The sequence below is a fragment of the Oryx dammah genome, unplaced genomic scaffold, assembly GCF_014754425.2.
Source record: "Oryx dammah isolate SB20612 unplaced genomic scaffold, SCBI_Odam_1.1 HiC_scaffold_10, whole genome shotgun sequence".
Taxonomy (NCBI): Eukaryota; Metazoa; Chordata; class Mammalia; order Artiodactyla; family Bovidae; genus Oryx; species Oryx dammah.
The window spans coordinates 26235891-26263253 of NW_024070194.1; the positions used below are offsets into that span (position 1 = coordinate 26235891).

General features: G+C 48.5%; 1 protein-coding gene across 2 annotated transcripts in view; it reads left to right on the forward strand.

Moving 5' to 3' along the window:
• The first annotated feature begins 432 nt into the window (after positions 1 to 432).
• Positions 433 to 27363, forward strand: part of EDN3 (endothelin 3) — a 33870-nt gene continuing 6939 nt past the window's right edge. The window contains exons 1-4 of one of the 2 annotated variants that reach the window (XM_040248703.1): positions 433 to 715; positions 19719 to 19895; positions 20974 to 21054; positions 23777 to 24292. In XM_040248703.1, coding sequence (XP_040104637.1) covers positions 471 to 715; positions 19719 to 19895; positions 20974 to 21054; positions 23777 to 23816 — 543 coding nt within the window. In that variant the 5' untranslated portion in view covers positions 433 to 470 and the 3' untranslated portion in view covers positions 23817 to 24292. Of the gene's footprint in view, positions 716 to 19718; positions 19896 to 20973; positions 21055 to 23776; positions 24293 to 27363 lie in introns of those variants that run through there. The other variant, XM_040248704.1, reaches the window with a different exon arrangement.

Here is a 27363-nt window from a genome sequence, read left to right on the forward strand (position 1 = left end):
ACACACAGGCAGACCTGGGGCCCGGGGCCGACTTGGTCAATTTTTCATGAAGTCGGGAACTTTTCCAAAAGTTTGCAAACGATTCAGAAACTGTGCAAAACGATTGCAAAGTGTTCAGAAAGCCTGCACAATGCTTGCACGTTTTCAGTGGGTGCAGATTGCTTGCACGCTGTGGAGTAAGTGAGAAGAGCTCCCAAGATTGTCACAAAGTGTGCACACAACTTGCAAGCTTTTCAGAAACTGCTGCACATAGCTTTGCAAAATTTTCCGAACATCAAGAGTAGTTTGAAGACTTAACAAAAAGTGCCCTCAGCTTGCAGACTTGGCAGAAAGTTTTGTTGTCCCCTTCCCCAGTTTCTATGGGATGGTGGGTGTAAGGGTCTGCATTCCTAGGAACTCAGGAGCCCCTCCATCTGCCTCCTGCAGGATGGGTGCCTCACCCCCAGTCTGGGGATGCTGGCAGGAGCAGCATGCCCCGGGCCCCCTCTGCAGCCAGATCGGAGGGGGACACCAAGGAGACTGTGGCCACCATGGCAGCCCGGGGTCCAAGCCCCAGAAGCCCTTGGCGGGAGCAGGGACCAAGTCAGTTTGGGAAGCAGGGGGCCGAGGGGGTCCCTGTGCACCACCGAGCCCGGCGCTGTACATGTTTTACCTACAAGGACAAAGAGTGCGTCTACTACTGCCACCTGGACATCATCTGGATCAACACTCCTGAGTGAGTCAGCCCTGGGGTGGGGGAGTTGTCCCGAGGGGAGGGGAGAGGGGCTCCTGGCTAGGCCCCTCTCTTCACACTGAAGGAGGACCTAGTTCCTTCTGAGCCCAGTCAGCCCAGAGCCCACTTGGCACAGCCTTCAGCCCTCCTGCCAACCCAGGTCGGCTCTGCAGGTCAAGGGTGTGACTCTCATCTCCTCTGAGGGCCTGGTCTGGGAGAAACCCAAGCCCAGAGTGTCTGATCTGGTGGAGGGGCAAATGAAACGAACCAGCCAGAGGGATTAGATACCTGAGAAGTCCCTCTGGGGGGAGGAAGCCCCGAAAGTTACTCCTGCCCCTGGGCCATGTGGGTCCTGCCCCTCTGCTGACCCTGCCAGGCTCCAAGGAGTTTCAAATTCCTTGAAAGCAGCCTGTTCTCTGGGGAGTGCAGGGGTGGGCTAGGCAGGGCCTAGTGAACCCTCCCCCACGGGGTGACATTCCGTGGAATTCAGGCTCCTTACCTCCTGGGTGGTGAGCCCACAGTTCCTCCTCTCCCAACAGCTCTGCACCCAACAGCTCCCCTTCTCTCCTCCAGTCCGTAAGAACTCTCTTACTGCAAAACTGAGGCAGTGCCACCTGAGTCCCTCCTGGAGTCTCCTTAATATAAAGTACCTCCTCTCCCGAGGCCGTGGGTAATGACTCAGCTTAGGAACCCCTTCTAAAGAAACATCCTCCTGCAAACTGTGAAGAGTGCTTGACCTCAATCTGGTCACCAGCCTTTGGAATTTGCTTTCCTGGTCTCTAAATTCCAGGACTTGGACCAGACGTCTCTAGGTGTCTCTGGGTATTCTTGGGATACCTTGGGCATCCTGCTTAGCCTTTCCAGAGCCCTGGACCTGGACAGGCAACTTTGCTTTGGTGTTTGGGTCCCCTTGAACCAGGGGTTCCTTTGTCCCTGAGCCATGTGACCTCTGAGCACCCTGGGTGACAGCTTGATGGGCTGCACATAGCCACCTTGTTTTACCGATACCCCGAGGATGAAGTGCAAAGGAGACTGAACGTAGCGGGTGGGATATCTTTCAAAACCAGGTCATGAGTCCTCTGAGTACATCTGGTCTGGAAAGTCACCCTGCTGTCCTGCATGGCAGGCAGGACTGGCTCCACCCAGGAGCCTGGACACGTGTACAAGGTCCCGACTCAGAAGGACCCTCACAGTATAAAGTGTATTGTTGATATCTTGAAATGCTTAATACTTTTTAAATTCAAGTATAGTTGATGTACAGTATTGTGTTAGTTTCAGGTGTACAACACAATGAAATGCTTAATATTCTTTGAAGCAAGGGCTCTACATTTGCATTTTATCCCAGGCCACCCAATAGAGAGCTGACCCTGATGCCAGAACTTGCTTGCTGGGTTATGTCTGGTCAGCACACAGAGGGATGACCAGACCAGATCTTAAAAAGAGAGGTGTGCTGGGGAGGGATTCCTGGACAGGCTGCCACTGACAGCCTTCTATTCCCAGACAGCGGTCAGGGCCAACTTCTCCTGCAATCTCCATCACCCTGACACTGTCCTCTCTGATTCTTATCCTCCTGGCATCGTCCTCTGACTCAATTAGCTTCACAGAACCCTGGGCAACCTTGGCAGGAATCCCAGGCTGTGGTTCTAGAAGGAGAAAGAAGGAAGCAAAGCCAGTTAGGGGAAGGGGACTTTGCAGAGGATAGGAGGGGAGAAAGGAGAGGATATTGGGAGACCACCTTAGTTCTCTGCCTGTTGCCAAGCTCTGAGCACTCACTGCATGGAAGCATTTGCTCTGTCCCCATGACCTGGTGGGTATCCTGTCTCCCCATTCTGAGCTATCATGTATGACCTGAGATGAAGCCATGGGTCTTTGGCTTTTCCCAGGATATCCAACTTGCTAATGTTCCCCTCACAACTTGATTTACCTCTTCCCTTCTTCCCAGACCCTGATTCATTTTAAACACGAGAGGGAAGGATTAAATATGGTGTTTGGGAGTTTCATAAGCTACCCTGGGAAACAGAAAATGACAATAGCCAGACTTGAGCATTTTAAAGTCAGACAAGCAACGTAACCTTTATACGGAAGATGTTCCCAGATGGTCTTTCTCTGCCTTCCTTTCTTTCCCTTCCTCCCTCCTTCGCTCTTTCCTTCCTTCTGAGAATTGTCTCTTGCTGTATGGGCAACTTCACTGGCAAACTTTAAAACATTTTGGACAAGATTGTAAAGTGAGGGGTGGGCTTTAGGGAACTTGGGCTTTTGGAGAAATGGAAGCATCTGAAAATGACTGGATTGAACTAAAGGGCAGGGTGACCCACACAAGGACTTTTCCAGGTTCTGTTTCCCATTCCCTCCCCAACCTACCATCAGAGCCCTATGTCGAGGGCTCCTCTCTCTTAGCTGTCACCCCTCTTCTTCAGTAGACCTTCCTCATCTCCTGAGACTTCTCCAGGTGTGATTTGCATCCTGTCCCCACCATTGGCTGCACTGGGAGACAACAGGAGTCTGGGTCTTCATGCCTAAATTGAGAGTCTGGAACTTTGGGTGATTTTTAGCTTCCGGTGTCTTTCCTTCTACTGCCTTCCAGTTGCACGGAAGTAGAGGCAACAATCCTGCTTATCTCAAAATGATGCTTGGGAAGTTGCAAGGCCTTCTTGGAGAAGGTCGTTTCAGCTGCGTTTAAGCACCTGCAAGCTGCTTAAGGGGGGATGTTGTTCTTGCATCTCATGTGGAAAGTTAAGGCTCTAGAGAGTAGCTGCTCCCAGAGGTGTTTTCCAGGCATGAGATCCAAGTTCTCTGGTTTCCTCACATCCTTCTAAGCACTTAGCTCTTCCAGATCTGAGCTTGGTCTGCACCCAGCACATAGTAGATGCTCAGTAATGCTGGTCTTTGCTGTCACTGAGGTTCTATCTGCAGGACTTTCTCCCACGAATGAGGTGTCCCGTCCCAGAGGTCTCACATCCCTAGAGACATGTGCAGGAATGTGGATTTTTCCGGGGCTGTTGCTCATAACTTCCATTGTTTCCTCCAGAAGATCTCAGGCCCCAAAGAGATATGAGCCAACTGCATCCCAGGCAGCTGCCTTCTTAGACCTGGGGAGGCGGCGGAGACGGCTGCCCGCCCACGAGGCGAGGGATGTTCATGGCTCTCCTTGGCCCTGTTAGGAAGCCACTGTGCCTTCCCCCACCCCCAGCAACCCCACCATTGCCAATGAAAACAAAGCCCCACCTCAGAGGAAATACTCATCTCATCTCATGGTCATGGAAAATATGCCAAGAATAAGATCATAAGGAGAGAAATAGGGACAAGTAGGACAAGACTGAAGCGACTTAGCAGCAGCAGCAGCAGCAGGCCACATACTTAAATCCCTATGCGCTCGGGGCTGTTCCACAAGAATACTTCAAAAACAGGAGTGTCTTGTGACATGGTGAAGGATTGTCTCTGTTGGTGTTTCCAGAAAGACGGAACTAATAGGATGTGTATATACAGATCTCTATGTGTATATAAACACACTACACACACACACAGAGGAACTGATGTTACAGTCTGCAATCTGAGGCATCCTGAAGGCTGAATTCCCTTCCTACTCAGGGCATCTCACTTCTCTCTGTCAGAGCCTTCACCTGATTAGATGAGGCCCACCCACATTATAAAGGGTAATCTGCTTTACTCAACATCTACTGATTTAAGTGTTAATTGCATCTAAAATATACCTTCCTGGCAACATCTAGACTGGTTTTTGGTCACAGATCTGGGTACTGTGGCCCAGTCAAGTTGACACACACAATTAACCATCACAGAGTTCTCAGTGCTAACCATACCCTCGGCAGGGCAGCCCCTCTGCACCTGCTACCATCCATCCACCTGGCCACAAAATGAAAGCACTAGCTCTGACAGCTGATGAAGCTGCAGGGCCCCCAGCAAGGAGCCCCGCTCAGTCTTTCCCACTTCGTTCCTGAGAACTGAGTGGACCTGCCATCTGTTAATCCCTCCAAGGATGTAAGGACAGAGGCACTGTGATGCGGTGACAGTGACAGTATTTCCAAACAAAAATCTGAGCCACGTGGTCTGACAAGCAGGAATGTGTTTTTGGAAAGAGCAGTGCAGGATGTTTGGAATCACGGCTGTGATGGAAAATCTGGGCTCTGTAGACTCGTGAGAAGACTCCAGCCCCAGGAGCTCTGCCCGGTGTCCTGTTTGTGATTCGCTGCATGGCCTGGGGATGGTACCACCCTCTCCCCGTGCCCCCAGGTAAGGTGCAGGCATCAGTGTGACTCTAGGATGGTGACCTAACAAGGTGACCAGACTGGCCACACTGACTCAGCCAGCAGGAATGATATTTTTCCCCAAAGAAGAGGTGTAAAAATAATAATAATTATTCAATATATTCTGCCACAAAAAGGCAACAATTCAACAGAGTCAGCTTTGCCCCTCCTGTTGTTCAAGAGAGGTATGCCACATGTTTCTAGGGAGGGGACATTTTAAGTTTGAGAACATCCCAGTGGAATGGATGGATCTGGTTCTCCAGCCTCCCGCTGATGTGGGACTGGCTGTCCACCCACTGTGTGATCACAGGGATCCCAATAACAACCATGTGACCCGCAAGTCAGGACTGGGAGTACTGTTGCTGGAGATACAGCTTTTGAGGCAGAGGGATAGTCTTTTGAGCATGATCATGATCTTGCAGGCAACGGTCCACACTGATGTTGACCATGACTCCTGAGAGTAAAGACATGTGAGGATGACACGAGAGAGTGTGTGGGGTGCTCTCAGCACAGTATCTGAGCACAGCCCACTCTAGTGGGCTCCGTACCTCAGGACCACAGGACCATGTGGATAAGTGTACAACCCTGGGGGCTGTATAACCTTCCCTGTCGCTCCACACAGTCTGTGATTGGAGGAGCCTGGGACGAAGAAGCTCAAGTCCTGCTGAAGTTGGCTTCCTTGGACCCTTAAACCATGGTCTTACCTAGCTTCCTGCAGTAACACTGAGGAGCTTGCACCTGGGTACCTCAGTTTTTCCCTACGCCATGCCTCTTGGTGGGCAATCTCTTAGCATTTGTTCTGCATCTGGTTTACAGACCCTGGGAAAAGGTGTGTCTGGCTGATAAGCAGCTTGATAAGCACCCTGGTGGCCAAAGGTTGTTGAGGCTTGATGAGGTTTGGTCCTGCCCTTTTCTGCCCCTCCTTTGTTGTTTGCTTCCCTGGTGAATAATTGGAATGTTTGGGGAAAGGGGCATGGTGTTCCCTGAAGGCATTGCTCTGGGGCTCCCTGTGCTAAATAAGCAGGTGGGTACAGTGACAATGGGGGTGGGGGGAGGGCTAGGGTGATGTGGCAGCATGGTAGTGGGTCTGGCTGTGCTCTGCTTAGTTGCTCAGTCGTGTCTGAGGTTGTAGCCTTTCAGGCTCCTCTGCCATGGGGATTCTACAGTTCAGTTCAGTTCAGTTCAGTTCAGTCACTCAGTCTTGATCAACTCTTTGCGACCCCATGAACTGCAGCACGCCAGGCCTCTCTGTCCCTCACCAACTCCAGGAGTTTACCCAAACTCATGTCCATTGAGTCGGTGATGCCATCCACCATCTCATCCTCTGTCATCCCCTTCTCCTCCTGCCTGCAATCTTTCCCAGCATCAGGGTCTTTTCAAATGAGTCAGCTCTCTGCATCAGATGACCAAAGTATTGGAGTTTCAGCTTCAATATCAGACCTTCCAATGAACACCCAGGACTGATCTCCTTTAAGATGGACTGGTTGGATCTCTTTGCAGTCTAAGGGACTCTCAAGAGTCTTCTGCAACACCACAGTTCAAAAGCATCAATTCTTCGGCGCTCAGCTTTCTTTATAGTCCAACTCTCACATCCATACATGACTACTGGAAAAACCATAGCCTTGACTAGATGGAACTTTGTTGACAAAGTAATGTCTCGGCTTTTTAATATGCTGTCTAGGTTGGTCATAACTTTTCTTCCAAGGAGTAAGCGTCTTTTAATTTCATGGCTGCAATCACCATCTGCAGTGATTTTGGAGCCCCCCAAAATAAAGTCAGCCACTGTTTCCACTGTTTCCCCATCTATTTGCCATGAAGTGATGGGACTGGTCCATTCTGAAGGAGATCAGCCCTGGGATTTCTTTGGAAGGAATGATGCTAAAGCTGAAACTCCAGTACTTTGGCCACCTCATGCAAAGAGTTGACTCATTGGAAAAGACTTTGATGCTGGGAGGGATTGAGGGCAGGAGGAGAAGGGGACGACAGAGGATGAGATGGCTGGATGGCATCACTGACTCAATGGACGTGAATCTGAGTGAACTCTGGGAGTTGGTGATGGACAGGGAGGCCTGGCGTGCTGTGATTCATGGGGTCTCAAAGAGTTGAACATGACTGAGCGACTGAACTGAACTGAACTGATGGGACCGGATGCCATGATCTTAGTTTTCTGAATGTTGAGCTTTAAGCCAACTTTTTCACTCTCCTCTTTCACTTTCATCAAGATGCTGTTTAGTTCTTCACTTTCTGCCATAAGGGTGGTATCATCTGCATATCTGAAGTTATTGATATTTCTGCCGGCAATCTTGATTCCAGCTTGTGCTTCATCCAGCCCAGTGTTTCTCATGATGTACTCTGCATATAAGTTAAATAAACAGGGTGACAATATACAGCCTTGACGTACTCTTTTTCCAATTTGGAACTAGTCTGTTGTTCCATGTCCAGTTCTAACTGTTGCTTCCTGACCTGCATACAGGTTTCTCAAGAGGCAGGTTAGGTGGTCTGGTATTCCCATCACTTTCAGAGTTTTCCACAGTTTATTGTGATCCACATAGTCAAAGGCTTTGGCATAGTCAATAAAGCAGAAATAGATGTTTTTCTGGAATGCTCTTGCTTTTTTGGTGATCCAGCAGATGTTGGCAATTTGATCGCTGGTTCCTCTTCCTTTTCTCCAGGCCAGAATATTTGAATAGGTTGCCATGCCCTCCTTCAGGGGATCTTCCCATCCCAGGGATTGAACCCAGGTCTCCTGCACTGCAGGCGGATTCTTTACCATCTGAGCCACCGGGCAATCTGTTTGGAACCCCTTTGTTAAATGATGAAATCTTAGTAAGGCTGAGTCCCAACAGAGTAAACACACTGCCTTGCAGTCATTTCTCACTGTACACAGCACCTGGGTCTCAGTACCCAAGACCTGAGTGTGGGCCACCAGGAAGGGATCCCAGGAAATAACTACAGAATTTGTTTACCAAAAATGGTAAAAAATAAGAACACATAAAAAAAGATGGTTATTGGGACTTCCCTGGTGGTCCAGTGGTTAAGACTCCCGCTTTCAATTCAGGAGTTGCAGGTTTGATCCCTGGTCAGGGAACTAAGATCCTACACATATAATAAAAATAAAAAGAGAAGACAGTATCAGCCAGACTAAAAGTGATCTTGAAGTCAGGTTTCTGACTGATCATGTTTTTACTCTCTGAGTCATTTCCCTCCCATGTAACCCTCTCCCGCTTAGAAATCTGTACATGTTTACATTCCAGTTTTGAGTTTGGGTAGCAGTAGCTCAGAACATTTCACGGCAAGATGCATTTTTAAAGTTTGATAGCCCTGGGGCTAAATTTCAGAGTTCATTGGCAAGGTCAGCTCATGCAAGGTGACCTCCTGGTTGGGTTCAGCTGGACCTGAAGTCTCCTTTTCTACCCCAGAATGAATGTGAGGAGGTGAGATGTCTGGGGGCAAAGATGGGTTTGTTGAAATGCAGCTGATCCCGACTGGATAAGAAAGAGACTTGGGGCTGGAAAGCAGGTTGATTTGCATCAAGAAGGTCATGACCCTATGTGCCCCAGAAGGGAGAACTTGGATTTTCGCTAGATGAAGAGGACGTTGCAACTAGGAAATTGGCCTTAAATCTGAAGGCAGATGAAAGGCTGTGACATCTCTGGTGTGGTTTGTTCCTGCAAGAATTTAAAACAAAGGAAGCTGGGAAGCAAACAGTGCTTTCCTTAGGGGGGCCCCACAGCCAGTTGGAACTCACAGGCTTTGTAACGCCAGATCATAATCCTGTCCCGGATCCACAGCATCTCAGCAAGTTTGATGGGGGCTGCCTGTGCTCCACTTCCTCCCTCCAGGTAGTCCCCTGTAACCATTGCTCAGCTTTGGAGTACATTAGAAGTAGATTTACTGTTTAACAGAAGGAAACCCTCTCAGTCTAAGCCATGTTTCGGTGAAAACAGAATTCCTTAAAATGGGACACATGTGCGCGCACACCATTTCCTTCTATTTGGGACAGGAACCAATTTTATTTAGAAGGAAAAGAAATCCAGGCAACGGCCACAATGTAGATGAGCTGCTGGTCCAGACAAGGTTCCAGGGGCTTCTATAGTCCTGCTGGCCAAGCCCTCAGGAATGGAGAGCAGAACAGGGCATCTCCACCCTTTCTCATCTGCCCCAGTTTGGATTCTTGGGAGAGCCAAGAGCATTTGGAGAACCTAGCGATGTTCAGAGCCCTGGAGGCACAGGTCTTCCCTTATTTTATGACCTCTCAGGGCCAACTTAGCAGGAGGCCTTAATAAACAGTAACTCTAGAATGCGGCAGCCAGTGAGCCCTGTGCCTGGCCCAGTAATTTAAAAAACAGAAACGGATTCATGCACCTATGAGAAAGGCTCAGAGGCTCTCAGATGTGGCCAAGGTGTTGCGGTCCTGTGTTGCTTGGTGATGACATGAATGGCCCACAACTTAGGGAGCAGTGAACAGCTTTGCCAAAAGCCAGAAGCAAGTCTGTGAGAGAGCAGAGGTGTCTGTAGCTTTTCCAGGTTTTTCTACATCTGATTTCCACAGATTTCTTGTAGGGTGGCAAGATAGGGTGAGGCTCATGACATACTCTTTCAGGTGCAAACTTGAAGGGGATGCCATAAAGTTAAATAAAAGGGAATGCGATGTTTTTTAAAAATGAAAATCAGTGCAGAAGTATCATAATCAACTAAATACCAACATTTCTAATAAAGACAGGATCTGACTCTGCTTGGTTTTTTGGAGGGGATAGAGCCTGTGTCTCTAGAGAGACTTGAGTTTTCTTAGTTTGAGGTAAGCAATCAAGTGATCAGAGTGACCACAACAATGCAAAAAATTAGATTAGGAAGAAAATGGGTGTCTTTATTTTTGTTGCCATGGCAAGTATGTCTTCATTCAGTAAGGTTTTTCCATCCTAAAGATGAAATCTTCTGAAAGTTAGCGAGGATGTCTTCTCTTCTTTCTGAGGGTTGTTTAAAGGGATGTGTGATGGCGTCTGGACTTTTTTTTTTTTAATCCCCCTACACATACCCCCATCCTTAAAAATAATACCTGGTCCTTATTTTACTCCTTCTGTTTCCACTGCTGGTAACTATTTTGAGCCACATCTGTCTGCAGCTTTGCATAAAGTTATAATGAGCCTGTGCCAGACAGACGTGGATTGCTCATACCTACATTTGACCTGGAATGTGTTAGGGTCACTGGGGGTTGGGGAGGGAAACTCTAACCTAACTCACATGGACACATTTGGGTTGTAGCAGACAGGGCGGAAACCAGCTAACCTGTCAGATTCCCTAAATGGCTTCAGTTGCAAATATTGCAGGCATTTGTTGCCCTAACTTCTTGGTTATTTTTTGAGCTGTCACTCTTGGAAATTCCACCCCACACACAACACACGGAGAAGGATGTTTCTGTTACTCTGTTGCTTTGACCACTTGTGCTTCCTCTAAATAGACTTCATTCAGAGCCCGTGTGCCTGTGAGGGGAGGAGGCTACTGTGATCAGGGACCTGATGGCACGATTCAATCTTTGGCTTTGGGGTTATTTCTAAGCTCAGTTATATGGCGGTAGGATGTGGAAGAGTCCTACTCTTTGGATGAAGCTTTCTGAAAACAATTGGTAAGATCCTGGGACTCTCTCCACTTAGGGGTAGGTAGAGACCCCACATTTCATTGTGGTTTCATTGCTGGAGAGAAGCCCTACTCTAGCATATGTGCTATTCGGAGATGCTCAGGTGTAACCGAGAGGGCATTTGGGAATCTCTCTATGGAATTTGGAGTTGGACGGAGTCTCCAGAGATCCAGCCCTTTCATCTCTCAGCCCTGGAAAGAAACCACTCAGCCAGGGCCTCTCTGGGAGCTAGTCTTCAGTTTGGACCAATATCCTAGGTCTGTCAGCCTAGAGAGGCCCTTGGTTTTGTCTTTGAGATTCATCCTTCCAGGCAGCCTGGTTTTTTCCTCATGTGTCTGCAGAAGTTACTATCAAGATGTGGTTTTTCCGTTTTAAGTGATCTAGAGACCATATTCTCTCTAGGACAATGATAGTAGAAATCCAATACATCAGCTAAGAATTCTAAACATTTGGGAGATTGGGTTTGGATGAGAAGTAATGGCCAATTAAGACCTCCTTCCTTCTCTCCTTCCCTGATAGCTTCCCTGATACCTTAGTTGGTAAAGAATCCACCAGCAATGTAGGAGAAAGTGAAAGTGAAGTCGCTCAATCATGTCTGACTCTGTGACCCCATGGACTGTAGCCTACCAGATTCCTCCATCCATGGGATTTTCCAAGCAAGAGTACTGGAGTGGGTTGCCGTTTCCTTCTCCAGGGGATCTTCCCAACCCAGGGATCGAACCCGGGTCTCCTGCATTGCAGGCAGATGCTTTACCCTCTGAGCCACCAGGGAAGTCCTGTTCAATTCCTGGGTCAGGAAGACACCCTGGAGAAGGGATAGGCTATCCACTCCAGTAATCTTGGGCTTCCCTTGTGGTTCAGCTGGTAAAAAATCTGCCTGCAATGTGGGAGACCTGGGTTCAGTCCCTGGTTTGGGAAGATCCCTTAGAGAAGAGAAAGTCTACCCACTCCAGTATTCTGGCCTGGAGAATTCCATGGACTGTTTAGTCCATGGAGTCGCAAAGAGTCGGACACAACTGAGCAATTTTCACTTCACTTTCCCTCCCTCCTTTCTTCACATAGCAGACCCTTGTTATTGAGATGCTGTAGTATTATTATCGGAGAAGGCAATGGCACCCCACTCCAGTACTCTTGCCTAGAAAATCCCATGGATGGAGGAGCCTGGTGCGCTGCAGTCCATGGGGTTGCTAAGAGTTGGACACAACTGAGTGACTCCACTTTCACTTTTTACTTTCATGCATTGGAGAAGGAAATGGCAACCCACTCCAGTGTTCTTGCCTGGAGAATCCCAGGGATGGGGGAGCCTGGTGGGCTGCCGTCTATGGGGTTGCACAGATTCGGACACGACTGAAGCGACTTAGCAGCAGCAGCAGCAGCAGCAGTATTATTATGCACCTGCTCTGAGCCAGGCACTGCCTGGGCTTCCCTGGATGCTGAGGTGGACAGGCAGAGGTCAGCTGTTACCTACCCCAGGAGACAGGAAGGAAGCCACACCTGCAGCCCAGGTGAGGAAACACCGCTTCTTCTTGGGTCCAACTGATGGGGGTCAATGTTTTCTTTGAAAATACATGTAATTCTGGTAAAATTCCCCAACAACCAAGTCCTGGGTAAACTCATAAGTTGTGGTTTGCTTTCTTTGAGCGGGGGATGGGGGGGATATCTTTTTTAAAAAAGTTAACTACCAACTCACAGCACATTGCTCTCTCTTTTGATATTCTAAATATTCTGGTCATTGGCTATTTCTGAGGCTGCAGGAGGACTTCCTCCTTTGGTGGCTGGTGGAGGAACAGTCTGCCTTGGGGGCCTCCCACTTAGAGATGCGGCAATTTTCTGCAGGAGCAAAGCTGCAGATTGCCAGTTCCCTTTAATGTTGTTTGTTTGGGGAAGTTCATGGAAGTTCATGTCATGTTCTTTAGAACCAGAAAGCATGTGTTTCTGCTTGTACAATGAGGTCACTGAGGAGATGTATTTCCTGGTTATTTTCTTTCCTAGAGGTTGGAAGGGCACCCAGTGGTTGTCTGGCATGAGGCCTGTCCCAAGCCAACTTTCACAGGCATTTGATGAGTGGACAAGGAGTAAACTCACTGGAGGATAAGCCTCCTGAGGTGGTTAGCCAAGTATCTCTGAGCATCATGAGGTTGTATGCTTGCTCCCACCTGCCCAAAGGACAGTGTGATCCAAACCAAACATTTCACAGTGGGCACACCTGGGAAGAAAGCTAGCTTTGTTTGTCCTGACTTGGAACACATTCTTTTGTATTTTGTTGCAATGAAGAAAATCTCTACTTGTCCTTGGCAGCTGCAGAGACTCCTGGTCTTTCTATGAAACCCAAGAGATCATGGTTGCATCCATCTTGAGTGAGTTCCAGGGTCAGCTTGAGGTTGCAAGCAACAGAAACTTAAATGTAGCTCACACAGCATAGGAGTCTATTGGAAGGCCATGGTGTGATCCACAAACTGGAAGGGAGGGGGAGGCAGGGCCAGGCTTAGAAAGAGAGAGAAACCAGGACAGGACTGCGGGTCCCAGGGCACAAACAGACAAGGCAGGATGATTAGTAGCAGCTCCAGAGTTTTCTTTTTTAAAAAAATTTTTGTTGCACTATGTGGCATGAGGGATCTTAGTTCCCCGACCAGGGATCAAACCTGTGTCCCCTACAGGGGAAGCTCAGAGTCCCAACTGCTGGACCATCAGGGAATTCCCATCCAAACTATTTTCTGACCTCGAATTGGTTTTCTCAGGTGTCTTGGGAAGGAGAGGGTGCCATGAGCCAGCTTGGGTCACCTGATGAGTCTTGAGGTGTGGGAAGATGAGATACAGTGATTGACAGTCTTATCAAGACCTCACACAGGGAAAGAGGGACCATTCCCCAGGGGAAAGACAAGAGATTGGATTCCAGGAGATGAAAACAGCCAGCACTGAACTCAGGCTCTAGAGAATCCTGGGCTTTTAAGTTTTTCAAGGCGGGTATTTCTGTGTCTGAGCTATTGTTTCCTCCTTGTCTCTATGTCTTTGTGCAAAGTGGAAGTGGGCAGGGGGCAGTCCACTAGATGTTTCTTGAAGTGAATGGATGCTTTTACAGGCCTTTGAATATTCAGTCACTTTCCATAGTTACTTCATTCTGTCTTATTCTTCTAACAGAATTCTTAGTTCACACTTTTCTCTGATTAAGTTTTACAAAGACAGTCAATGAAGTTGATCCACATTTTCTTCCCTGCCCAAGAAGGTATTTCAAAGCTTGAGAGAGCAACTGAGTGGTACCTTCTAAGGAAGAAATTTAATAAAATCTGAAATTGAGCCTTAGTTACAAAGCCTGTTGGAGTCTAGAAGTTGATTCTCCGGGGAGTTGTGAGGGGCAGTATCTAATGACCGCTGGTGCCTGGCAGCTGGGGGGGCCTCTGCTGTCTGCCTGCCACTGGCAAACAGTTGTTCCTCTTCTTTTCAGCTGCAGGACTGGTCAGCAGCATCGTGCCTCCTGTATGATAGTCCTGACCTTGCTCTTCCATTTCAGAAGGAAAATGTGAAGCGGAGGAGACAGCATCATCTTGACATCTGAGTGTGAAGTGAAAATGTTCTGTTTGTTGGGGAGACATTCACCAGAACCTGGGCTTTTTAAAATTGAAAATGACAACAGTTTGTAAAAATAGTAGCTGGTGCTAATTTTGTCACCATGTCACATGATCTGTCTGGCTTTGCTTTATGGAACAAGCCACTAGAACAGGGATTGTACCCTGAGATACCCATGAAGGCCAGACAGGTAAGAAAAGCAAGCAGAGAAGGACAGGAGTAGGGACTGAGGCCAAACAAGAGTGTTTGAGCCAGGCTTTGATGGTACCACTCAGCTTCAGACAGCTGCTGCTATGTTGGAGTGTGGGACTGGAGTGAGTATAACTGAGAGAAGATGGAAATTGGGATATTTGCGTGAAATTTTCAGTTAAAAAAAAAACAAAAACACCACACTCTTGTGATTGGACAAAGCCTACAGAAATGCCAATTTTCTAACCTCTGTACTAGATTAAACTGTGTGTGTACAGGGCCATGGGCCCGTCATGAATCATCAGAAGTCTAGTCCAGGCCCGTACATTGGAAACCACTCTGCAAATATTTGTTGAGTGCTATTCAGTTTGGGGTGGGTAGGTGGGGTTATGAAAACTGGGCTTTCTAGGACAATTCGATCATCTTTGCTGAGAATTTAGAGTCTGGCTGGGTGATGATGCAGATGGAGAATGAATACAGGAGATTTGAAAGTTTAGTATTTACTAACGTTTATATATGGCAGCTGGGAGAAAATGGGAAATAAGGAACACTGTGATAAGTATGATCTTGGCATCATCATCACTGATCAAATAATGAATGTTCTGAGCATATGCTGAGGACAATTTAATATACAAAGACACACAACACTAGACATTGCCAATGTGATTGTTTTGAGGTGTTTTCTTTTGTCTAAGAGCATTTGTACTGATCTTACCTGCTTCTCTTTTGTTTGGAGCTCTGTGTTATAACTGGAACATTAGCAGGTTGAAATGCTGCCTACTTTTATAAAGAACTTTGTTCTTTAAGCCCCACTGTAGAACAGGAGGCTAAACCACAGGTCAGACGGTGTGCTGGTCAAAGTTCTCAGCCAATTTAACTTCATTTTCAGGGTTCCTTCATTAGTTCCTCCCAATTCACCGTTCAAGAGACATTCGTTTCTTTATCATTCAAGAAATGACAAAGGTACCAAGGCAGCAACTAAAACATGAGTGCTTATTGGGCAGACAGCGTAGAGAGATGGCCCAGCCAAAGGAAGCCTGACAAAGAATGGCACTGCTGTGCCAGGTGGCATTCTGGTTCCTTCTTACTTGTCTTTCTTACTTAGTCACACATCTTAAATGCAGGGCTGGTAGATAGGGTTTTCTATGCCTGGTACAACTCACTTGAATTCCCAGACCAAAAAAGTAACAGCAGTAGCCACATTCATTCACTGCTAGGAGCTCTTTGCTAAGTACTTTTCATGCAGTGCAGTGTATCCTTCAGTCCAGCGACTTTCGTAAATCAGGAAACTGGAACAGGTGGTGTGATCATCATGTAAGTGCTATACAGCATAATAATGGGATCACCAGGTAACCTTTCTCTGTGCTCTGTGTACCTTGTACATACCTGTGCATATTGGCTTGTGAGGTTTCTTTATCCTGTACTGTTTTCACACACCAGTAGTGTGTGAATGCCCGAAGGCCTTTCTGCATCCTCATCACACTTGGCATAATACCAGGGAGATACAGGCAGACCTTGGAAATACTGCACATGTGGTTCCAGGCTACCTCAACAAAGTGAAAAAGCAAGTCACACGAATTTTTTGGTTTCTTAACACTTATGAAACTTTTGTTTAATACTGCCATCTATTAGGTATGCAATAGCATATCTAAGGAGAAGGCAATGGCACCCCACTCCAGTACTCTTGCCTGGAAAATCTCATGGATGGAGGAGCCTGGTAGGCTGCAGTCCATGGGGTCGCTAAGAGTCAGGCACGACTGAGCGACTTCGCTTTCACTTTTCATTTTCATGCATTGGAGAAGGAAATGGCAACCCCACTCCAGTATTCTTGCCTGGAGAATCCCACGGACAGAGGAGCCTAGTGGGCTGCCGTCTATGGGGTCGCAGAGAGTCGGACACGACTGAAGCAACTTAGCAGCAGCAGCAGCAGCATATCTAAAAAATATACATCCCTTAAAACTACTTTATTGCTAAAAATTCCAATCATCTAATGCATGTGGCCACAAAACTTCAATTTGTAAAATTCATATTATCTGTGAAGTGCAGTAAAATAAGGTATTTCCAGATATAGTGGATGCTTGGCAAATGTTGGAATTTTGTGGTTGTTGAACATTGTAGGTTGGAGAGAATCCAGTCTTACTGGTCTAGTTTATCTCACGCTCAACAACCAGTTACTTAATTAATAGTCTTCATTTTCTCAGCCTTGTGCTGGGTCCACAGCAGGTGCAAAAGACGGAGCCCTGTCTTCTACTCTCTTGGAGCTGGTGTCCACTGTAAGAGCTGGACAAGAAAGACCCCTGCCCTGGTTCTGTGGGGTAGAGGGCGTCTCTGACCCTCCTCTGGCCCTATCTCCTACCCACTGCAAGGAGTCTATGGGACTGAAAGCCATATGCCCCTTCTTCTAGACTATATACCGAGTATTTATGATTCTGGAATCCCCCCCTCCTCAGGTGTCTCTGAGCCCACTTCAGGGTCTGACATCCATGGACAGAACAGGGCTTAGGGCACATCTCCCAAGGCCTACAGGGCAGCCAAGGCGCAGCTGCTTGCAGGATGGGGGGTGGGGATGGCTGGAGCTTGGGGTGCACTTGGGATCAAGCAGGATGGGAAGCTGACGTGCCGAGTCTCCCAGTGCTGCCGTGTTGCAACACAGAACTCCAAGAAGCCTCAGAATCCTAAGATCAAGTTCTAATTTCCAAGGTATTCTGAAGCCAAACTCTTATTTAAGTGCTTGAAGTGAAGTGAAGTCGCTCAGTCGTGTCCGACTCTTTGCGACCCCATGGACTGTAGCCTACCAGGCTCCTCCATCCATGGGATTTTCCAGGCTATAATACTGGAGGGGGTTGCCATTTCCTTCTCCAGGGGATCTTCCCGACCCAGGGATCGAACCCGGATCTCCCGCATTGTAGACAGACGTTTTACCGTCTGAGCCACTGAGCGCTTATCAGATTTTAAAAACCTTTAAATTATCAACCTATTGGAAGTGGGCCTTCGTTGGAGCTGGAATTGTTATTGTGGGAAGGAGGGGAGCGGAGGGTGGGCCTTCGGTGGGCAGGACTATCTCCTAAGTCCTCTGGTTCTCAGCTTGCTTCACCTGCTACTGGCTCCCAGGTCAGCCAGCAGAGTGCACACCTACAACACCCAGGCTTGGAGCAGGGTTTTCTCCCTCCATGAACATTCCTGGAAAGTTTCAAGGGCAATTTGCATACTAGCTCCTCCCACTACGCTGCTAGGAAAGTGCTTAGCAGTTCTGTTAAAGAATACCAGGTCGCCCTGTTTCCTCACTTAAAACACTTTTTGTGAAGTTGAGTGGCTCTGAGCACACAAATGCCTAATCAGCTGACAGCAACTTCAAAATTGCAGGTCTTGCTGTTGATGGAAAAATGGGAGCCGTGGTTGTTAATCCTTGTGTGTAATTTTCACCAAGAAATGGGGGCCTGGGTTTAATGTCAACACCTAGTGACTTAATGTGGCCCTATTACTGGAAATGTATACCTTTAGTCAAATCCTGCCTCCCCACAATGTCGGTATTGTCTTGCTACCCCACCCCCACCATTTCCCATTCCTGAGAAAAGATGAGGTTTTAGCAAAGGTTCCACTCAGAACAGGGCCTTCCCAGGCAGCTCAGGGGTAAAGAACCTGCCTGCCAGCGCAGGAGACACAGGAGACTAGGGTTCAACTCCTGGGTCGGGAAGATCCTCTGGAGAAGGGAATGGCAACCCACTCCAGTATTCTTGCCTAGAGAATCCCATGGACAGAGGAGCCTGGTGGGCTACAGTCCATGGGGTCGCAGAGAGTCAGACACAACTGAGTGATTGAAAACACATGCACAGCTCAGAATGGGAAGGGCCGCTGCTTGCTTTCTCCATCCTGTGAGCACAGACTGCTCCGTACTGGGGCTGCCTGGATCCAGGAACCATTTCATAACTAACTTGGGTAGGACCGAGTGGGGAGAGGGGAAGAGAAAGAGGGTGGGGGTGGTTATGTTCTCAGCTCCAGTCTCCAGTCCAGCAGGGAGCAGGTTTCTCCCAAGCTTCAGGTCAGGATGAGGCACCCCCCAACTTTGTCCTCACCACCTCCAAAAGACACCATGGCATGTGTTTTAAATTAAAGGAAATTCAATTTGATGTTATTTTGAAAGCACACAGAGGATGTCAGAACCCCCTTTGAGGTGGCTGATTGGTGATACTTCATGGGGCTCACAGAAACCAAGGTGGTTAATCTTGGGGACTGGAAGGAAAGCCAGAATTTATTGGAAAAGTAACTTTTGGCCACGTGTATTTCCTCTAGCTATTATTACTCTGCCCCCAAATCCTATTCAGTAGTGCTAATGAATTAAGCAGCCGCTTTTAACTTTTTCCCACTGAATTGCTTGGTAGTGTCCTCCCATCCCTGGAGAGCACTGGTTTGGATGGACATGAGCATAAGAAACAGATTAAACATTTATTGTTTCAAGTGACACCACCACCCTCATGCCAGCTCCAACCATAAAATGAAATGGGTAAATAGTTTCAGGCATTTATTTCTTCATAAGAAGACTTTTCCCAAGGCCATTTCTGTCTTCGGCTATATATCTCTCAAGGCACAGAGGCTCCCATGTCTGTGTCTTTAAGGAAGCCTTGTTCCAAGGCCACAATGTGTTTCAATGGCCATAACTGAATTTGTATTCCAACTAGCACAGACTACAAATTTGATGTATGCACAGAAGAAATTTGGTGGCTGGCGGGGCAGGAACAAACCAGGCCAACCAGGCCTTGGGCTGCGGGGTAGGAAGGCATCTTATTGGTATGGATGACCAGGCTCAGGTGCTGCTGGCGGAAGGATGAAGACTGAGATCAGCATTCGGGCCAGCGGGAATGTCCATGTCAAGGGTTTGGATGCAGGGAGGGGAAACCAGAGCTGCCCTGCAAAGATCCGGGACGGGAGGTGTGCTTGCTGAGGTTAGGTCTTGAAAAGACTGAAAATGCACACACGCACACACCTGGCATTGCTGGCTCCCGCCCAGACAGGGCTGGCTGCTGGGAGGATGCAGACAGGCCATCCTCCATCCTCCACCGGGACTTCCCATCTTTCCAACCCTGAGGCTCCAGCATACTGCCTGGGGCTTAGGGGAGAGCAGGGGGCAGGGAGTGGGCGTAACAGGGTTGAAGGGTTCACTCCAGAACCTTTCCAAGGCTCAAAGCGTGGGGAGGATGTGGACACCAGATCCTGGGACGTGGCTGCACCGCCTGCCTCACCCACCCTGCGTCCACCATCTTCCACCCCTTCGCCAACTCCCCACTTGCCTGCGCCCAAGAGCAGGGAGGCCCAGGCGGCTCGCCCAGAAGTGGCCTTGACGTTGCTCTTTCCTTTGCAGACGGACTGTGCCCTATGGACTGTCCAGCTACAGAGGCAGTGGAAGCAGGGGCCGGAGGTCGGCTGGGCAGTTCCCACAGAGCCCACAGCCGGTGAAGGGGACGCTGCGCTGTGCCTGCACAGAGAGCGATGATGATGCCTGCTTGCAGTTCTGCACCTGGTCCCTGGCTGCCCGCGGGTATGACCCCCTCCCTGGCTTTCCGCACTTCCAGAGATCCTCGCCCTAGGCAGTGTGGGTACAGGAGGACTCGGCTTATCCTGGGGGATACCATCTGATGCGTGGTGAGGGTGGGGACTGCGCAGAGGGGATGCGGAGCCCCGGCTCCTGGAGGGCCGTGGGCATGGTATCCCATCCCCTCGCTGCCTTTCAGAGCAGAGTCCATTAAATGGCCACGGCCTTATCTGGTCTCCAGAGGTATTTCTTCTGGATTGCATAGCAATTTGCCAAAATCTGAATAAGTTGCTAACTTTTAAAAATTGAAGAATACCACCACCCCCCGACAAATGCACATTTTTAGCTTCTTCAAAAGTAACAAATGGGAGCATCTGGTCTCACCAGCCCACATGCCATCGTGGCCAGATAGGCTGGTACCGAGTGAAGGCCATGAGTGAGATGTGCAACGTCCATTCACCTGTGTTTCTCATCGTCTTACTTTGTGGCTCCCTCCCCGGTCCCTGAGTTGGAGACCCTGTAGTCTCCTACAAGCATCTGGAGAAGCTTGTGAGTCAGTGTGGACTCAGATAAATCAGCAGGCCCTAGGTCTGCTTTGTGGTGGCCATTTAAATTGGGTTTTACCTAATAGCCATTCCTATTAATGCTTCTCGCTCCTGTTTTTCATTAATTTGGACCAAGACCCTGCCAGGCAGAGCTACCCTGCCGAGCCTCTTCTGAGAGCCATCGCTGGTGGGATGGCACCTCCAGGTGCTTCCTGGGCAAGTAAGCGCCAGCAAGGGGGCTCTCTATGCAGCAGGTGCCACCCCAACCAGGGACCCAGGGCCTGCTGTCTGGAACCCCCAGCACAACCACAGTTTTCTTCTTGGCTCCTTAATGTCCAGTGGATAACTGAGGAGTGTGGGTGGAGGCTGGATTTTAGTGGGACTCCACCCCTGTGTGCTCAGCCTTCGGAAACTATATCCGAGAGGCAGTCCTGGGGGACCATGCTTATACTGGTGGAAAGACAAGCCTTACTGGATGCTGAAAAACCAGCCACATGGAAATGTAGGTTGATTCATTTGAACTGGCTCTCTCCTCACAGGAATTCAAGGTCGGCACAAACACCTGACAAAGAAGTGGAAAAGCACACTGGTGGTGCCCTGGGGGGCGTGCGTCCGAGGAGGTGAAGTTGTTTTCTGAGTTGCTGCCCCTTGGGCGGCATGAAGGACATGCGGGGCGCATTTGGTCTGTGCAGGCGGCTAGCGGGAACCCCACTGCATGTGGGGGGTTGCTTTGTCCCCTGGGGTCAGAGCAGCCAAAATTGTGGACAGCCTGCCCTCTGTCTTAGGAGCTGACCCCTGCATTCCCTATAGCTTTTGAGCAGTGATGTCCAGCCCTGGATTTTACCAGGTCTGGATAAAGCTCACCAACCACTGCTTCTTGGAACCCCTGCAGGCTCATCTGCTAGGGCCCACGTTGTGCTTCTACTCCCATAGCAAAATGTGATCTTTAGAAAAAGAATCATTTCTTCTTTTCTGCAGCTGATTCTGAACAGAGATGAATTACAGCAGCTGGGCGCCAGGTTCTCCAAGTCCTCCAGTTCATTTTATAAGTTTTTTTTAAAACCCGTTTGTGGTTTTTGTATGATCCCCAGGGCTTCCAGCAGCCCAACTGGGTTTGTCATTCTATCAATCAGAAATTGTTATTAATGAGTTGTCTACACATCTGCAATGGGATGGTAATTTATGTTCGTAGCAGTGGCCTGGAGGGGGTTTGGGTTCCTACCTGGTCTGATCAAGGGAGGGTTAAACCCTTCTGGATATATACAAGGCATTCCAAATTGGTGGCAGATCGCTTCTAGTCATCTGGAGAGGACTCTGTCAGCATCCACAGTAAAAACGCAGAGGAGCGGCAGAGGCAGACCCTGGAGAGGATGAGTTAGGCCCCCACCAGTCTCCACTTTGCCTCTTCTTCCTTACCCCAAACCCAAAACACTCTCAGTGAGGGAGTAGTGTGATTAAACCATCCACCTATTATGTCATTTACTCAATTCAGCAAGGATTCATTGAGCACCTGTGATGTACAGGGCACCATCCTAAATGCTGGGGACACTACCGAGAATTCGGCAAAAGTTCAGCCTTCCTGGCACTTAAGTAGTGGAAGAAGCAGATCGCAAACCAGTACATAAAACGTAGAGCAGGGCATGTGAAGGAGAGCAGGAAGCAGGCTGGGGGTAGGGAGTTTTGGGGGGGGTTGCAGGTTGGGTGGTCTCACTGGCCACGTGGCAGTGGCATAAAGACCTAGAGGAAGTGGGACGGGGTGAGCCAGAGTGATGAGGAAGGGAAGAGGGTGTCAGACAAGGCAGGGTAAGTGCATAGGCCCTGCAGTAGGAACGTGCTGTGCCGGGCGCGTTCTGGGAAGCCAGGGGAGGCCAGGCTGTTGTCATTATCCTGTGTTGATGTTCAGGAGGTGAGGACATTGGCACAGATGTTCCACCTGGGCCTGGAAAGGATCTACTTCTAGGCTTTACAATGTTGCATGTCAAGCTCCTGTAAGAAGCTTTACTTGGAAAGAAAAAGTCTTTCCTTATAAGCATGGTCCCGACTTTCTTGCAAGACTGGAGTTAGCCATCCCTAGATTGACATTTTCAGAGTGGAACTTGCTCCTGTCCTGAGCTTGTGATCCTCAAAGGTGGGACCAGGCTGCAAGAGAAGAGCTCCCAAGGCTCTGTTGACAGCGATGACTGTGTGTACACATTCAGGCAAATGGGAGGCTCTGAAATTGCCAAGAAGCTCTGCCAAGGAGGCTCTGTTCAAAACAAGGAATAGGCTGAAGAGGGGTGGGGTGGCTCCCTTTCAGGTAGTGGAGAGCTTGGCTTTTGTTATAGGCTTCTTTCTTCTCTTTTGCATATCCCTCCCACCTTTTCTGAGGTAGGCTGAAGTCAAGGCCAGACAAAGAAAGTAGGCTTTAGACCTCCATCAAAGTGGACGTCCCCACCCCGCAGTCTGCTTGCCCCTCCACTGGCCCTTTGGGGAGCTCCCTGGGGAGAAGGGCCTGCAGCAGGAAGGCCTCAGTTATGCCTCCTCCTTGGTTCACATTTCCACCTCTTTGAGGACAAGAAACGAGTTTTGCCTGGGGGAGAAAACCCACTCAAAGGGTCCTCACTTAACAATACAGCCCTTTCCCAAGAATGCCCCATCCAAAGACCCCAGCTTCCCTAATGGGTAAAACGATCCCAGCTGTGCCTCAGGGCTCGCAGCCCAAGGCTCCGGTTTCACTCAGGAAATTGTTTTTGGAGAGGTATGGCACATTGCAAAGCCACTTCTCTCTGGGAGTGAGTGGACCCCAAGCTAACTCTTTGCAAATGTAAACCCATGTCCATCTGGTAACAGACGCAGGCTCCGTCGGAGCATGTCGTCCCAACCCATCACAGGGGGCAGGCACCAGGGGTGGGCCAGCAGATCACAGCTCTACAGGAGTTGATGAGTTTGAAGCTTATGGGATTTAGACAGACATTTTCAGCTGTGCTTGGTACCCACTAAAAGAATACATCTAAAAAAGAAAAGGAAAGGAAGAAAGAAAGGATTCTTGATGTTTGTGATAAGGAAATGAACACCCTCAGGTGTTGAACCCCAGGCCCTGCGGCAGAGGGACTTCCGTGCCCTTTGCCAACAGGCACACAGATGAACCATAGACCTGGTTCCCTGGAAGCCGCTGTGAAGGCAGCCCCAGCGCAAAGCTATTAGGGTGATATTTGTTTTCAGGAAGAAATGTGGATCTTTGGGGAATGGCTTCAAAATAAGCCGCAGACACAAGTGCTTTGTAAATTATGTAAATTTCTATTTATCTATATAATTGGCAACAACTGGGAATTGTAACGCCTGACAGTTCGCAATCTCTTTCAGCTGCGCTCTAGTGGCTACGCTGAGATTACTGAGCAGCTGAAGAAGACGGTGTTTTTCAACAGCAGGGATGGGGAGGGGCCGCCCATCCCTTCCTCCTTCCCCTGCCAAGGTGCTCATGCAATAATGGTGGATGCTGAGGTGTTAGCCTTGACCAAATGCTAAATTCTCAATGAGTATTATAAGGTACGAATGTGAATATCCATCATAAGGAAATGGAAAGGACTGATGTGCCAGCGAGATGGTATACAGTTTAGAGAAGCAATTATTTATTGTGAAACTGGTCTCTACATCAACTCCTTTCAGTGGATGTGTTCGCAGCAGAATCTCTGTACATAGAGACGTTAAATTCTGTTCTGAATCCCAGCTCATGTTCCTTAGGGCTTGAACTACATTTTTTAAAACGCTAAGCACTGTTTGGCTCTGTGGCAGGATGGTATCTCGGAAACGCATTCATTGTGCTAACACTCAGAAAATACTGTCAAATGCAAAATAAAAAAATCTGAAAGTCTGCTCTGATTTGTGGGTTTTTCTGGCTGGTGTGATATATGTTGTTACACATCTGCTTTCTGTGGGCCCTGGGAGAGGACAGAAAACAGTTCCAGTTCCAGAAGTAGGTTCATCTAAAGTCAATTATGGAGCAAGATGAGCAAGGGGGCTGCTGGAATTGTAAGGAAGGAGCGGATCTGGGGGACTGTCTGAGGAAGGTAAAACATTCAAGGTGGTTGGGAAGAGATATATTTGGGGGAGCAATGGCTCCTTCCCCTGGTGCCACCCTTGTCAGCTTCATAGTGATGCACACCTTTGTCTTCTGGCCCCACAGGCACAGAGGTATTGAGCAGGATCCCAGGGAGAGGACAGTTGTAGCCAACAGCCAACAGTGGACCTTCACATTTTATTTTGCCTTGCTACTCACGATTCTTGAGAATTAAAAGCCAGAAGTGACCATGTTTGGTTGATCTTCTCTATCAATTACAATGTTTTCAAGCCTCTAAGACTTACAAGGCAGGGGGGGGGGGGGTGGGAGTGCTAGGCTCTTCTCTCTTGCCCTCCTTTTTTTTGAGTCAAGCATTGGAGACCATGAGGGAATGGAACAAAGAGACTTAGCCAGAGAGCCAGGAGAAATCTAGTATTCTGGGATTTGAGCACATCTAACCTGAGAAAGCCCAAGAGCTTCTTGTTTTAATTAGACAAACTTTAGAGAGTTTCAACTTTGATGAACTGATAGAATTGGGCACTGATTTACCCTTCAGGCTATTCGGCAGCACAGGAGGAGCTGTCAGTGTTCATGTGAAGCACTCCTCCTGGGCTCTGAGACCTTGTAGCTGCTGCAGACCCAGAGAGGAGGAGGAGGGTCAAAGAGTCCCAGGAGCTGGGGAAGAGAGAGTCCTAGTGCTCCCGGGATCTGTGTGGAGGTCTAGAAGGAGAGTCCATGGAGTTGTGTGTGAAATGGGCTACAGGGCTTGCAGGATCCAGTGCAGAACACCCATGCAGGACTCCTTGTGAAACCATAGGTACTCATTAGTTAAATCTATTACACCTGTAACCTGCCTTCACACATCAAGGTCATTTAAATCATTGCTTGTCCTCCAAGGAGCACAGAGCCTAAACAACAAGATATTTGCATATGTTCCAAGAACTTGGAGTCAGCTGTGTCTAGTTCAAGCTAAGTCGGTTAAGACTGGATGGGACCACCACCCCTCCAACTGGCCATGTGTGAGTGTCTGCCCGGTGACCTTGTGATGTCAGGAAGCTGAAAAGCCCACCTCCACTTGTTAACATGCAGAGGCCTGGAGCTTGGTTACACTGTGCAGGTGACAGTTACTGCACCTTTTTCCAACCAGCTTTCCCCATGCTGCCCTCGCCTAAGACTGCCCTTTTTTTTTATCCCATGAAAACCCCAAACCCCTTGCCTCCAGGAAGGGTGGCCTGGGAGTTGGTCTCTCATCTCCTCATCTGGCTGCCATGTGAGTAAACCCTTTCTTTGCTGCACATATTTGCATCTTAGCGTTTTGGTTTGTGGGTCGGACACTGGTTCAGCAACACTGAACAAACACAGTTCAAAATTACTGAGAATTTCAAGATGGCGATGGTGGACCCAAACTAGGAGCCCTTCTGAGCATGGGGTCCATCACCTGGCCAGGTTGCAGGCCTGGGAAGTCCAGCATAAGGGGCTTTTCGAGCTGGAGACCTGCCTTTGCTGCCTGCCAAATCCCCACAGGGAACAAACTTTAAACTGAGTCTCAGTTTCCTCATTTATAAATGGATGTGATTACTGGCCACCGCTTATCTATCGGCCTTATTAGGCGGCCGAATGGAAAGAAATGATGTACATAGGCAATTATTTTTTTAATCCTAATCTCACACAAGGAAAAAGATACAGTCTTCAAAGTTTGCCCTGAACTTTAGTCACTCCTATTTTTACTTAAAAGTTTCTTACGGAAGTGCATCTTTGAATGTTCTTCAAAGTAATGGAATTTGACTTATAGAAATTGTCAGGATAGTCAATCATCCCACCCCACCCCCGGAAGACATGTATTCTCTAAAGCCCCAAATCCTTTTATATGAATTCTTAAGTATCTCAAAGCTGAAGCAAATCAAGTTACCTGTTATTCACACCATTATGAATCCACTTGGGTCCTTCTGTCACTGAAGATGTGATTTCTTTTCTCTTCACTGGCAGGAACGCTCAGAATTGTTGAGATCTGAGTGGTATTGAGTGCGGGGAAATTGTAAGAATTAATAACTGCGGGGGGCCGGAATGAATGAATGCAAGCAACTTTCTGCCAGGCGTGTGTCATTAATCTTTGCAGCATTCCAGAATGATGCTCTAAGTGACAAGAGGTGGGCGAGGAACGGAAGAGGCAGAGGGATCAAGAATTCGCGACAGGGGGAAAGAGCCCCTTGGGACTGGGGAGGTCGTGTATCGAACACAAGCTCATCACCTCCCCTCTCTTCCGTCCTCCCTTCTCCTCTCTCATCTTTGAACAGACCTCCACTATGGAGTATGTCAATTCCTATATATCCATACAACTGGCAAGAACCACCAGGGTCAAGTCAGGTGCCCAGTATCAGCTCCCCTCCAACACCACCTGAGGGAGCTGGCCTGGTGAGGGGAGGTATTTTGTACCATCTGCAGAAGCATTAGAACTTTCTCTAGCACACTTCTGTTCATCTCATGTAAGGTATTCACAGCAAAGGCTTTCCGTGTCTTTCTGCATAGTGTGAATGTTCCCTTGGCTATCATGGTGTTACATGTGTATCAGTCTCAGAAAGTGAGAGAAAGCCCACCTGGACACAGAGATAAGCAATAGAGGCACTCCAGAGCTGCTTATAATGTAATATATGATGGGATGATGAAGTGGGTATTGACTCAGCCTGCAAGTGAGGAAAACTTCCTTGGGGAGAAGATAAGTAAGAGTAAGCCAAGCCAGGCAGTGGAGTACGGACACCCCCAGTGATGGGTAGAGCCTCAGCAGAGGTTTGGGGAAGGAAGGTCCATGTGGGGCACTGTGCTGGGGAAAGGCCAGGAAGCTTGGGCTGTTCTAGCACCAGTTGTGCACTGGGGTGAGGTGAGAGAGAGCAGATGT